General features: G+C 37.2%; 1 protein-coding gene across 5 annotated transcripts in view; it reads left to right on the top strand.

Moving 5' to 3' along the window:
* ATAD2B (ATPase family AAA domain containing 2B) overlaps nucleotides 1-15033 on the top strand; it is a 58897-nt gene that overhangs the window by 40264 nt on the left and 3600 nt on the right. For 2 of the 5 annotated variants that reach the window (XM_031066649.1, XM_031066648.1), the window contains exons 24-26: nucleotides 10227-10913; nucleotides 12497-12624; nucleotides 13791-13919. In XM_031066649.1, the coding sequence (XP_030922509.1) occupies nucleotides 10227-10913; nucleotides 12497-12624; nucleotides 13791-13919 (944 nt within the window). Of the gene's footprint in view, nucleotides 1-10226; nucleotides 10914-12496; nucleotides 12625-13790; nucleotides 14265-15033 lie in introns of those variants that run through there. The other 3 variants (XM_031066647.1, XM_031066646.1, XM_031066650.1) reach the window with 3 other exon arrangements.

The following is a 15033-nucleotide window of genomic DNA, read 5'->3' as shown; positions in this document are numbered from 1 at the left end:
CCATTATTAATATATTATTAGTAGCATTATCAATTGTTGCTGATTGATGGCAAACTGATGGAAGCAGTCAAATTTTCATTTTGGTCTTTGTGCTCTCCTTCATGGTGTTTTTCCTTGATGAGAAATCGTTTTCTAGGCATGGTGATAACTGCCCAGAGATGAACATTGTTTATATATGAATGATACTGTTGATGTCAAATGGTTTAATTAATTAGAGGTGTATGATTTTATTTCCCGAAGCTGTAATTTCTTCCGTTAAAGGAATTAAAATCAATCGTACAGAATTATGGTTAGAATAAATTGTTATATAATAAATTGATGATGTGGATCCAAGCTGTTCTTTCTTCATTTTGCAGCTCATGCAAAACAGAGAGTGAAGGGAAGGGATTCCCAATTAATTTTTTTTAATTTCCTGTGAAGTCCAGGATGGAGCTTTTCCCTCTGGCTGCCCTACAGAGCACTTTGCTGGCTGTGCATGCTGAGCAGCAGACGGTGGGGTTTATAGACCTCCAAGCTGGACATCCCTTGGGAAGGGGGAGAGCAGCCCTTGCTGGTGACTTGCATCCAAAGCAGCTCTGGTACCTCTCTCGCTTCCCCTCTGTTGTGCAGGCAGCAGCAGTTTGAAAACTCGAGCCATCAGCTGCTAGAAATTGCCAGTGTCTCTGTGCAAACAACAAAGTTACTGTTAAGGCACTGATCCTGTTGGTATTTTCATGATCTAGCTTGGAAGGCAAGAAAAATTGAGGCTTAGTGGTGTTTTGGGTCTACGATCAAATGAAAATCTGCCTTTTAAGGCTAAGTCCAGGAAAGGTAACTAGTCCAGGAGGGATGTGATGCATCTAGTAATCAAGAGAGAGAACCAGGAATTGATGAGCAATCAGAAATCTGCAGAAAGGATTCAAGTGGTAAATGGGCACTCTTGAAGATTGATGTGGTCAGTTCAGCAGAGACTAAAAATGAGGAAGAGAAACGGTCTTAAAAGGGTATTTGGAGGATAAGCTAGAGAAGGGTGAGAGCAGAACTGAGCAGATTGTGGGGAGCTCAAATAGCAGAAAATGGAACTCCAGATTGTGATTGTTTAAATGGAAGAAGTAAGTTTGGAGAAGGGATTTCTGAAGAGGGATTATTTTAGGGGGAGAGTGGAATTTTTTTATGGTCATGAAATAGTATTTTTTTAAAAACTATAATGTATTACACAATCAGAGTAACAAGAAAAATTATTAAAGTATTTTATTTAAACAGGATAAAACCATACTTTTCAATAATTCTGAAAATAATTGCATGTTTTCTGTTGTTCGAACTTGAAGTAATGTTTTCCCTTAGAGGAATCTAAAGAAAGAATCACCAATCATAACTTTATTTTCCTGATCAGTTGTTACTATTTTTAAGGGCTTTGTTTTACAGTATTTTAGAAAAGAGCTGCAAAAAGGTTAATTCAGATGACAAACCTGAGAACTCTAAAAGAAATTATTGTCAAGTATCTTCTCTAAAAACAGAGAGGACTGGAGACAGTGCAGCAGTCTTGCCAAATTTAGGGTCCTGCTCAGGGCTAGTACAGTAGACAGTGAGAGTTGGATTAATATTTGTTGGTTTGTTTTCTGAGGTTTTATATTTTGTATAAAAAATTATGTAGTTTTATAGTTACCTGTTATTTTGTGATTTATTTAATTTTTCTGATGTATTTTAGATAATTTAGATATTTTGTTAATTTGATTGGACGAGATGGGCTGTTGGAAATGTAGTGAATAAGTAATTTTTCTGTTTGAAGGCATAGTGATACACATTCCTGAGTTACATTTCATTGCAACTCCCATTTCCCTTGTTGAAGGTACAGCTGTGTGAATTGTGTCTCACAGTATAGATGAGTTTTAAAAGTATTGAATTGCTAGAAGTTGCTGAAAATCTATTTGGGGAAGTTCTGCCACAATTTAAAATATTTCCATTATCGACTGTGTATTTTGAGGAAAGTGCAAGTATTCTGGTGGGAACTTGGAATGGGACAGATGTCAGAAGTCTGATATAAATAGTTTTATGATTATAGAATCACAAAATTACAGTGGTTGGAGGGAACCTCTGGAGATGTTCTAGTCTAGCTCCCCTCAGAACTGGTTGCTCAAGGCTTTGTCCGATTGTGTTTTGAAAATCTCCAAGAATGAGGGCTCTCTGTCATGCCTGGGGAACCTCTTGTAGTGTTTGGATACAAACAATAAATTATTTTTCTTAATTTTGAGTGTCTTGTATTTTGGTCTGTGCCCATTGCCTCTTGTCACTGGGCACTGCTGAGAAGAGTCTTATTTTGCCTTTTTATAGAACTGTGTGGAAAAGGAAACCACCAGCAGTGTGCAGTTCAGTGTGTTTGCTAAATTAAGCGGTTTAGATACATGTTAGCTCAGAAAGCATTAGCATCTCTTTAATCATTGGGAGGCTGTAGAATAGAACTGTATCCAGCTGCTCCATCTTGCCAGTAGATGGGGCATGGTACATACCATTTTACTGTCTTGCACTTGGGTTCCTTTAGTGTTACATATAAATAAACTCTGTGGGGAAGATTTAGCTTTGCATTCTTATCTTTTTTTTGCAGCATTTAATGATAATATATTGTAGTGATAGACTGCAGATTTTATGTTTTCTTCATAAAGAAGATGTTTTTTATGCCATATGATAAATAGCATAACTGTGAAAATGGCATTTGGAGCAAATAAAGAAAATTTAAATCCTTTGTGCTATGCAAACTATTAAAAATATAAGTTTTATATGAAAGTCATTTTATGAAATATGAAGTAAACACCCTGCTAACTTTTCCCAGTAATTTAAGTGATTAGTGGGCTCTCTAGAAAGGACTCTAGGGAAACCAAGCAAGGATCTAAAAAACTATGGCAGAAAATGTTGTTTCTAAATAAGTAATATTTTCTTTGCCTTTTTGTGTTGGATTTTTTTGGTTCATTGGTTTTTGGTTTGCTCTTTTTCACCCCCAAATGGGTGATCTTTGCTGTCCTGTGGAACACTTTGTTTCTGCTTTATAATGGAAAGGCTTTTGTCTTGTCTCGAGACTTTTTAAAAAAGATTTTTAGAAAGAAAAGGTCTTTCATTTACAGTCTTTCTCAGAAACTGTTTTATTCTCAGTCTTTGTCCGATTTTCATCTGTTTAGTGTCTCTTCTTTGACCTTTCTGTGACAGTGGTGTCAATGATTGCTGTACTTTAGGCTTCTGGGACTGCAGCAGTGCCTTATCAAAGGACATGGCAGACCAGATGCCATATGGTTTTGATCCTTTGAACTATTTTCTCCTTTTGGTGTGGTTCTGAGTTTGGATTCAAGAATTGGATATTAGCAAATTAACAATCATTCAGATGCTAACATGAAAATCCTAGTAGCTGCTGTTTTGTCACTTACCCTGTATTTGCTACTGTTTAGTTTTCTCCTCCTGCTTTCCAGATTTGACTTGGATTAATTCTCACTTGAGACAGAGGCAAGTACTGTTACTTGATAAGCACCATCCATTTTCTGGAATGTGAGGATATCTTTACTCAGAGCTGGGACAACTGCCTCTTTTTGTCTCTCTGTCATTTTGTTCTGGGTAGCGTAGGAGTTGGCATTCTGGTTGGGAGTGGTTTGATCTCTTGTGCTGCCTTCAACCAGATGCTTTAAAAGAAAGTTTCAAACATTTGAGAAATAATTTTTTTTCATGCCTGATTTTGAAGGAAATGCCAATGTAGCTGATGATTCCAGGTTGGTTAACAGTTCTTTAAAACCCCATAGGCTTTTAAATTCTTCTAATTTAAAATGTAATTTTAAATTAGGGGAGTTCTAATAAATCTTGACTGCCTGTTCTTTTTTGGGATCCCATCAAACTTTTGAACTCAGTGATATCTAGTGACAAAGAAATTTTCTTTCATCACTATTAAAAACCTGCCTATTGAATTAATCAAGTGTCTTTTTTTTCTCTGACAGAGGGCTAAGTGAGTTCTACAATTTACATGATCAGTCACTTTTTTATATTCTCTTGTTCTCATCTTTATAACTGAGTAATGCAAGATGGCTCAGCCTCTTTTAAGGTTTCCTTGAAAGCATTATCATCACCTTTCTTGTAAACATGGTAAAACCATCTTCTGAAGTAGTTTGAAGTTTTTTTTCCCTCTAAGTGGCATGCACAAGTGATGTAATAAAAACAGTTTTCAGACCAGATAGATCCCTTCCTTCCTCCCTTCTGAAAACTGTGACAATGTTTGCTTTAAATTGTTTTAAGACATAGTGTTTCTCTCTGCAGAAGTAGTGGATTTTCTTGGGATTATTATCCATTTATTAACTTCAGATTTTGCCTCCTTGACAGAGAAACCACCCAGTAGCCATGATTCTTTCTTGTGTTTGTTCATGGCTCTCTTGCAGCAGGAAGGTTTCATTCAGTAGTCCTTAAGAGCCAGCTGAAGGTACCAAGGATGTCTATAGCTGCAATAGTTGCTATTGTACACAGCAGAGGGGAAATAAGCAGATCTACAGAGATGAAAAGTCTAAAAATTATCTCCACAGATGACATATAATCTGATTGTCTTTTCTCTTTTGACTTCATTTGCCTCTTTAATTTTCCAGCATGACAATCTTGCCATGTATTTTACTAATATAATTACTCTGGTTTCATGTAAATTATATTTTTATCTTGGTTTCCCAAGAAAATCATACCTGTGCTCTCTGTCCATCTCTGCTCCCCTAATAACTTCTAAATCATTTAGTAGATTTCAGACAGATTTGACAGGAGCTGAGAGCTGAAAGATTAGATTCCTGCAGGTTTTCTGAAAATTGGTAGCTGGAAAAATGAATGTGTCTACTGCAGGAAAAGGAGCTAGATTGAAAATGGTGTTTGAGCAGGTAAAACCTGGTGTTGACCAGGCATGGCATGCACACCTCAGACAGGGAGTGTGTCCTGTGTCCTGTTCAGCTGGGGTGGGAAGGAATTGGAGACACTGGGATAGTTCTATGAGAAACCCTGGGAAGAGCTTGGAGTGGAGAACATAGTTGGGAATGGTAGGGGAAAGCAGTTGACTGGGGAAGAAAATACTGGGAATGCTGCAGTCAAGTTTGGTTTTTACTTATTTCAACTTCTCCTTATGAAATTTGACTTCTCTGTGTTGAGTAAAAATGCCCAGATTCTTCAAGTATTTGCTTACAAAACATAAGCTGTTATATAAGGTGATAAAAATCATAAATATGTGAATTTGTTGCATGCAGTTCTTTTCATGTGTTGGTCAGTTCTGTGCCTTGAGTGCCCTCCATCTAGGTGAAGAAAATGACACCCTTTAGGGGTTGGTTCCACTGTCACTTTAAGGTGGTCAAACTGCAGGTCACTACTAAAGAGGCTGTCTTGCCTTGTTGCTGGTGGCATATTCCCACTGTGTTCCCTGTGCCAGCATTGTCATTCATGAGTTGGAAAGCTTAACCAAAGATGTTGAAAACTAAGCCACAAAAAACCCCAACAACCTAATGTTTCAGATGGATTTAGTTCCCTTATCTGTTTTACTGCAGGAACAGTAGTGCCGGCACAAATGAGGCAGTGGAAATGCTATAGCTGGCTTTGGAGGGAGAAATGGCTTTGTTAGTGGAAGCTGGCACCTCACTTTGCTTTTTAAGCCATTGTGGAACTGTGATCTGTTCTTTCTTGCTGCTTATCTCTGACTGCAGTTTGGGACTTTGTGAGTAGAAACTCCAGAGACTTTCAAGTGGACTATTTAGTGCCTCTTGGTAAGGAATGTGGAGCTACTGGAAGCAGCTAAATTACTCTGTCAGGTACATAGATATCCTGGATGCTGTATAAGAGAGTGTAAGTTGCTGGTTATAAGTGATTTCTCAAGGCTTTGAGTTACTTTACACACAAGACATCAGAAAGGTGTTGAGGGTTTTGATCATGGAAGAAAAACTTAAAACATGTGAATTGCTTTAAGTAGTTCTTGGTAGTGCAGACTAAAAATCTAGATCCATGGTGATCTTCTTTGCCGTGAGAATCTTCTTTGGGTTTTAATCCCCAGGAATTCTTCATGAAATACAGTAACAACAGAGAATTTACTATTTGATGGATGTCAGTTTTAACATTTACTGACAGAGGATTCACATTCTCTGATGGGTTTATAGCAGTGTGGAATCACGGAAGGGTCTTCTCTGCAGCATAAAGTGAACTTGTTAGCCTTGAATACTGTGCTGCACTCATGGTACTGTAGTAGTCAAACTACAGAAATTTCAAGAGAAAGATCTCTGCTGCATCTTATTAGAGTTCTTCCACATTAAGGGAAGCAGATTTGCTTGTTAATAATTGACAGTCTTTGAATAATCTAATTATGTCTGCTTTCTTTTCCACGGTTAATTTTATTTCTTTGTAGTCTACAGTTCTGTCACTGTACTGCTGGATTTGGGGGACAGCAACAGTGCATAGCTCAGCTCTGAAACTTCTGTACCATTCACCCATTTTTTTGAGATCTCTTTTCCTGAGACCATACTAAACAGAAAGGTCGAGGTCTTGCAGAAATGCATTGGAAAAGTGGGAAGGAATCTAATTTTTTGGTTTGTATTTTTAGGATGTTTTTAGTTTTGTTACTGTTCTTCAGTAGCCAGGAACAGTGCTCTGCTCTGGACAGGGCTGCTACTTACGTCACCAGATGATGTTGTTATTACTTATTGTATCTGACTGGAGAATCTCCAAGCAGCACCTGTCAGTGGGCAAGAATTCAGAATTTCTGAAAGTCTGCTACAGGTTTCATTTTACTTAACTTCATCTAGAGGACTAGTCCTTCTGAAGTAAGGACAGTACAGAATTTATTTTTAATCATACCTAGGGGGAAATGCTGTTTGCCTTGTTCATGGGTCTTTCAGATGACTCTGAAATTGTCTTAACATAGGATTGGAAGAATTGAGGAACTTCACTTACTGCTTAACAAAATGTGCAGTAAATTTCTATTCAGTGATTAATTGCATTGTATTACATAGCACTTAAAAAATGCTGTCTACATAGATTGTGCATCTTAGGAATAAAAGAGCAGGCAGAATTTAGTTTTGATACTAACTTCTTGTGAACCTGAGTGAAATGTTAGGTGTGACTTGTGGTCAGACAGATATTTATTGTTATTAAAAATGCTTAGTAGTGATTTGCGAAAAAGCAAACCAGACAGAAGCTCGAACTAAAATTAAGATCCCTTTGGCAAATCTGTAGAGGTTATGTGAAGATTATAGAGTGAATAGTTGGCCAATTTAGAAGGCAAGTGAATGTATTCATGTGTGAATAATTGCTATTATAATAGTTTGAGTTAGAGAAACTCAGTTCTATAAAGCAGGATTCTTCTGACAATAGTATTTCCACTGCCTCTGGCACAAATACTGCCAAAGGACTGTGTATCAATGAGGAGATTTCTGATGAGTAGTTTTAAAAGGAGTAATTGAAAAGGTGTTAAGGCATTAAGTTGCATTTGTATGTACTATGTTCATTTTTTAAACAAAGTTCACTCCAGGCTTTTCTTCTGTAAATAGCTGTCCCTTTCTGTTACCTGCTGGAACCTGATCGTCATGAATCATACTGAATAACAAATAAAAAGTTTGGCATTCTGCTCTTGACAGTTTACAATCTTCTAAAATACAAACATTAAGGTAGTTGAGATGGGATTCCAGGCTTATTTTTTAGCAGCAATCTGTTAATCCATTAGCTCCTCCCCAGTGGCCCTTTGCATCAGTTTTGCATCAGTTTTACCTTGTGGTAGCTCCTTCATCCTTTTAAAGTCATAATCAACTGTCCTGTAGGATTCAGTTTCCTGCCTCTTATGGCAGCTTCTCAGATCCATGATACTCTTGTAGTAGTGCCTTTTTTATTTCCAGTAACTGTAAAGGGGACCAATATAGGTGATGAAGTCTGGTGCCAGTGTCTGCAATTTGTCACATGGTTCTCTGGTCCATTAAATACTTCTCCTCCTTATACCACTCCCTTAACTTAACTGGGAAATTAAGCAGGACAGAAAGACTGGTGCAGGGTTTTGTTTTTAGATGTTGTATTCCTTGCTCAACTTTTCACTAATTTAGAGGCTTGACTCTCTGTAAAAGAAAAATCTGTGTAACAATGCTTTGGTTGCTAAGGATCTGGAACCAGAATTTCCTCTCTCATCCCAAAAGACATTGCTGCCTCACTTTTTTTTGTTGCTTTGTCTTAATTAAAAACAACAGTAAAAAACAACACCCATAATGTTTGTTCAAAAATATTGGATGAGACACTGAGTGAGCTGGACTTACTGACTCTCAATTGGGAAAGACTTGAAATTTAATGAGATGGGTAATAAAAGGATTAATTCCATTTTGCTATAAAGTGATTTCTCTCACACCTAAGAATTTTAGGAATGTACTTTTGTGTTTGGGGAAATTATGGATTCTCATCCCAGGTGGAACTCACAGTGGGGATGCAACAGTAAATACTTGAAGTGCAATTCACTGATGTAAAAGATGTCAAATATACTTCACAATATATCTCATATATCTATCTGAATTACAGCAAAGTGTGCCTAAACAACCAAAAATTAGTGTATCTTTAAAATTTTCAACTTATTTATTTATACATTTAGGATGTACCAGATTTCCTTCAAAAGACTTCTGCTCTCCTTCTGTGTTTTATTTACCCATCTTTGGAGTTGTGCTGAGGTTCAATTCATTGTTAATAGAGTATTTTTTTTTTTGTCTGTAAGTTTACATTTCCCTGTTTAGTTTCAGATTTGCTGCTTCAGTGATTAATGAAAATCTCTTGTACAGTCTAGGGAAAAAATACATGAAATCCTGAAAAGTTATGTGAGTAGGTTGTAGTTTGTCATCAATAAAAGAATGACATTGACTGTAGAAGTCACTATCAGATCTAGAATATGGCTGGAGAAAGGGGATTTTCCCCCCCTCCCTCAAATCTTGCAGTTCTCCATAAAGATTATTTGTAACAATAAATACACATTCCAAGTGAGACTGTTTTTATTGCAGTGTGATTGTAACTTTAGATAGCTTAAGCTAAAAGGTGAGGATTTACTCCTAATGTAGTTGTTAAACTACCTGCTTACATACGGCACTCATGGGGAGAAGTTCTGAAGTACAACTGCGCTTCTGAGTGGCTGTGAATTAATTCTCAACACTTGTACCTGCATAGTGCTCGTATCTTCAAAGCAAGATCTTTGTAACTCAGTGTGTGGTTGGCAGACACAGGTGTAGGATAATACCCCATAAATCAAAGCAACTTACAAATGTAAAGAACGTTACAGAGGTGCTCAACATAAGAGTTCACTTTGAAAGGGATGGAAATTTGTCAGTCTCTGGTTACTGTTGGCTGCGATTTTCATTTATTGTAGTTGGCCACAACTTAATCAATTTTGCAAAAATAGAACAGTCTTTATCATTGCTTGGATTTGAATGTAGAAGCTTCACTTTGTCCCAGTGTCTTCCTTGGTCTTCTGAGCTGTGTCTAGTTAGTACTTTTGAAAAGGATGCTGACAATAGCAATAGGGTGGAATGGTCTTCCTTCTGCATTTGCTCATCAAATTACAAATGTGCCCCAAAGCCTTCAGATCAGTACCTTAGTTATATCTCACTGCAGATGGGTTAATAAAATAAAGTGGCCTTTCTGAAAAATAGTTTATTATGTAATTTTTCAAAGGCACAGAAAATAAAACTAAGAAATAAGGAAAAGTAAAATTTCATGGAGAAATAATGAAAAAAGGGAATCACATGCCTATATTGCTTAAAGTTGAGTAGCACAATATGGCCCTCACTGCTGACTCTGGTTGGAGTAATAGTTTGGATTAGAAACTGCCTCATGTCCCTTCCAGCCTGAATTATCCTATGAATCCATGGATTGCACTTTAATTTGTTTTATTGTATAATCACTTCAAATCACTGAGGGGCTAAAAAGGGAAAATGAGAATAACTGTCTTTGAGTTATCATTACCCAAATGAGCTACCCAAATGACTACACCATTGCTTAGCTGTTTTAAGTAGGAATTTCTTGTTTCCATGGTTTAGGAATTGAGTGGATGACTGAGTGTTCACTCCTTATACTTCTAAAATTCCTTGTTTCCTCTAATTTGCCCACATTCAAATCAACAGACACCTTATTTTTCCTCGAAGAGTGATGATACTTGATTGCCTCACACAACACCATATTCTTATATGCTGGTCTCTTTACTAAGGGGTACCTGTGCATCTAAAAGTGTTTGTTGGTGTGTTTGTTTTCAGTTCGAATAAGGAGAAAATCAAGACGGCGCTCCCAGTGGGGTAAAGGCATTATCAAGAAGAGGAAAGTCAATAATTTAAAGAAAGATGAAGATGATGCAAAGTTTGCTGATGATGAAAATCATGGTGAGGACAATAAATTACTGGAAAATGGAGAGCTAGAGATCAGCATTGAGGAGAATGGAGAGGAAACAGGAGACCTCTCTATGACAAATGATGAATCCTCATGTGATATTATGGATATAGATGCAGAGCAGAGGCTTAACAATGGGACATCAGGAAAGGAAAACAATTTTGCATCCACAGAAGAGGAGAGCTCAAATGAATCGCTGTTAATAACTGACAGTATTACCCTGGGTGCTGAAAAGGAATTGAAGAAGGACTCTACATTGAAAGGGGACTGTGTGAATGGAGAGACATCTGTACATGGCTCTGAAGGTGTACCTGCTCCAGCCTGTCATAATGGTAAAGCAGAATCACTTGATGCTGTTTCACCCTGTGACAACAGTGATTGGTCTAGTAACAAGCAAAAATCTTTATCTGAAGATCAGCCAAAGGAGAAAATGGAAGCTTCCAGTGAAAATCAAGGAACTGATCTGGTGAAAGCCGAGTTACCACATTGCAGCAATAATGAGAAAACACTACAGAGCTCAGACATTGAAACTAAAGATGCTGAAGCAGATAAAGAAGGTATAGCTTGTTTTCCATGTTTCTGTCTTTATCTCAGTGTCCAAGTTAATGTGTGTATTTTTCACTCTAATATCTTATGTTACAATTGTTATATAGTAATGTTTTGTTAATTGCTGACTATGTATTTGAAACTCTTGGTATGCTTATAGCATTTAATTTCACATAGAAAAATTAGAAGTGCAATCTTGACTTGCTGTATTTTTATCCTAGGCAAGAAAGTGTATCCCCACGCTAACACTACTCTGTTCATATTTGTCAGCTTTGTGGGAAATGCTGAGATAACATTAAAACAATAATTAAGTATTAAAAATATTATAAATAGTGATAAATACAATACATATTTTGGTCTGTATATTCTGATTGATTTCTGTTTTAATCTACATGATACATATTGACTTGTTTTGTTAGAGAATGTGATAACAGTATCATTGACTTTGGATAAAAAAGCATAGAAATAAAGAATGCATTCCTTTAAAAAATTGTGTGCAGCCAAAGTTGAAGCAGTTTAACTCATCACAAAAGCCAGACTGTTGTTCATCTGTTGGAGAAGGTATCTGGCTTTGGAGTCACAGTGAACACAAGAACTGTGCAGGAAAAAGATAAGAGAAGGAGAAGGAAAATCCTGGTGGTGTGTAAAAGAAGGGGCCATGTCCTTTGAAGACAAGAGAGAGAGTTTCCTCAGGGAACAGAAATAGAAGCCTTGTGCATGATTGCCTTTTTAATGAACTTTCAGAATTATCTAAAAGAATGGAATCTTTACTTCAAAAGTTAGTGCTGAGATTTACAAAGTAAATGAGCTTTAATGAGAGATCTGAATTATGAGAAGATTACTGTGTACATGTTGGCTGTGTTTGTACATACACATTTTCTCTAAGGGTAAGAAGAATAATACAAGAAAGGTCCCAGGAATATCACAAGAAGAGCATGATGTGTTAAGAGCCTTTACATTTCTGAATTTGGTGGGTGAATTTTGTGTGCTTTAGGATGGTTATGATAGCAAGGGTCCTCAGAAAAGAAGGTGTTTTAAATAGTTGAGGAGAAAAATAGTGAATGAATGTAGGGAGAATATAAGGAAATAAGAAAATATTTTGGTCAATAGGTTGAATACAAAGGTGGAAGAAAACAGAAATGTGTAACAAATGCATGAGGTTTGGAGTAGAGCAGATGTTGGAATACTGTGGTGATGAAGACGTGGGATGCTTTAGAGAGAAAAACGAAGCTTTGTTTTGCTTGAGCAGAAAGAATTTCAGCATTTGCTTAGTGTGTGAACTTGTCTTTGAAGCTGTTTAATTTGTTGTTGAATAGAAAGATACGATGAGAAGACTTGTAGTGGGATTCAGTTTTCATTCAAAGTTGGCACTTTGGAGTTGGGTTTTAAGGATTACCATTTTGTGTGTGTCTTCTGAAGTGTGGGTTTGTGCACCTGTAAGCATTAGAATTGGCAAAGCTGATGAATAATGTGCACTGCTACAGTCTTGCTTGATTCCAAACAACCCAACAAACTAAACAAGCAAAATCAAAGTGAAGAAATAGGCTGTATTTTGTGGGACTGACAGTGCTGATAATTGTTTTTCAAATTACAGGTTTGTTCAAAAGCAAGAAAACACGAAAAGTCGCTGTGGAGCAGTCAAAGCCCACAAGTTTGGAGCAGGTTCCAGAGGAACCTTCAGATCCCGTACCCTCTGTGGTTGTTGACCATGACAGACTAAAGGTAACAGAACTGAAAAAATAAATTGAACTATTAACAGACTCCATTGAAAAGCTTCCTTTCTGTGTTCTGAAGCAACATTTCCTTTAGTTTTGACTGCAAACAAGTATTATGATCAGAGTGGCTTCTGGAAATGATTTGTCAATCAGTGTTTTTTGGATGAAAGGTTAATAAAACTACTGAATGCTTACTGTCTCATCCTTACTACCATTATAATCCAGTAATGACACTGGATTCCTAGAAGTCCACTCTCTTAATTGCCCATTTTTGGAGGTACTCACATGTGTTAATTGGCCATGCAAGGTACCAAGAAACTGCTGGGTGCCTGGTAATTGGGAGTTAATATCATCTTTTCCTGTGTAGGTATACTTGGTGGAGAAAATTTAGTGGATTGGAAAGCAAATGGAAATTTATGTGGATGTTTTGGCATTATAAACTGCTAGTTAATTTTCTTCCAGTTTTTTTTAAGCTTCAAGGTTTTTTTCAGTTAAAGTTACAACAAAATTTGCTGTCTTCTGTTGTAAAAAGTAGCTTGACCTACTGTGACCTATGAAATTTAGATCCCATTTTCTGTGGAATACAGATGATGATCTCTTCAGAAACCACAGAATTGTTATGACAGGAGAAAAAATAATCTTAAATGTCACTATTTGCTACTATGTAAAGTACTTTCACCTTTGTTATGAGAAATTTTGCATATGTTGTGTCCTCCTTCTCTTTTTTTGTTCCGTTTAACAACATTTGTGGAAGACCAAATGTTTTCCTGTGGTGGTACTTTTTTCCCCTGCCAGTATAAGTGCTTAAAAATGTCTACCTTGGCCATCAAAGCAGTTTTTAGGGTTTGCTTTGTTACGATGACCAACCAAGATAAAGTAGGATGCAATAGCATTCCATAAGACCAAACATTGCCCCAGCTATACTGAGTAAAAGAATCTTAAGACAAGAAGAAAAGTGTGGGTATAAGCAGAGAAGTGAAAGGAGACATCAAGTCCTTTTTGTATAAACATTGAAGCAGTGGCTTTGCTGATACCCAGGTGTGGTTCATTTCATTTGTATGTATCCCTTCGAAGGAGGGCTTCAGAAACACATTGCATTTCTTATTTGTCCTTAAAAAAATAAAAGAATTATTCTAGAAACCCTTTTAACTTCACATTTTGTTGTTCCAACAGAAACTGCTTGATTTGGTGGTTAAGAAAAGTGACAACCTGACTGTTGACCAACTTGAGAGATTGTATTCACTCCTCAGTCAATGCATCTACAGACATCGTAGAGACTATGACAAATCACAACTTATAGAGGTGATGTTGTACAGCTTCTTTTATTCTTTATCTGAATATTGTGAGATAGGCTTTTCAGAAACTGTTAATCTGTCAATTTATTGTTCTACTAGCAGGCAAAAGCCTTTAATAGACTTTGAAGAAGGTATCTATAAAAAGGAAAAAGCTTAGTGTGGTAACTTAGAAACTGGCCGTTGTTTCTAAGATTGCTTTCTGCAGAAGAGGATTAAGAATTTAACCTAGAAGAAGGGAGGAAAAATAGGAGAGAATACAGCAGCATGAAAAGCACATGCTAGCAGAGTAAAATTGAGTGGAAGCAGTTTCCATGTTTGTGGCATGACTAAAACGGATGTAAAATGGTGATTTCATAGGTACCTGGCGTTGCTGCTGCCCTTAATTGTGTTGGTGTAACTAGGCCAAAACCAATTTACCCCCCTCTGCTCCATGCAGTTGCAGATTCTGACTTTCATACAAGACCTTAGAACTGTGAACACTCCTGATCAGTAAGTGCAGCCTTGGGAAGGTCAGTGGAGCATGGTGGAAGCCAGGTGTCTGCCTTGCCATCATCCTTTGTCACTGAAGTGTTTGCCCTCCGAGGCCTCCTGTACATCAGGAGCAAATTGGTCATTTCACCCTTGGCACAGGCTGGTGCCAGCCCTGGGTGTGCATTCCCTCCATCACCACTGTTCTAACTGCAGAGGGCTTTGGATCAGCTTGCTGATTCAACTGATAACCAGCCCTGCTGAGAAAAGGACAGCAATTTGTACTTTCCAGTTGGGATCACTGAGCACTAAATATTTTTCTCCATGAATAATTTACAACAAAACCTGGAAAAGCCATAGTGGGGGGGTTTTGTAGAGTTCCTGCAGAATACTTTTCAATCTGTTTTCATGCTATTCCCTACCATCTTCACCTAAAAATGTGTTGAAAGTCTGAGCAAGATGTTAGGTAGATTAAAAAGGCATTTGTCCAGCAGGAGTGTGTAGAGACCAATCTTTACTTAGATTATCCAAACTGTGCAGACTTGTGATTACAGCTGGGTCACCAACTGCAGAAGTGTGCAGTAAGACTTGAACTCATGCAGTGTGCCACTGCAATGCTTTCCTGATATATATTGAGCACATTAATTATATAA

The sequence above is a fragment of the Geospiza fortis genome, unplaced genomic scaffold, assembly GCF_000277835.1.
Source record: "Geospiza fortis unplaced genomic scaffold, GeoFor_1.0 scaffold98, whole genome shotgun sequence".
Lineage (NCBI taxonomy): Eukaryota > Metazoa > Chordata > Aves > Passeriformes > Thraupidae > Geospiza > Geospiza fortis.
Note: the sequence above shows the minus strand (reverse complement) of the source record. Positions and strands in the feature narration are given on the sequence as shown.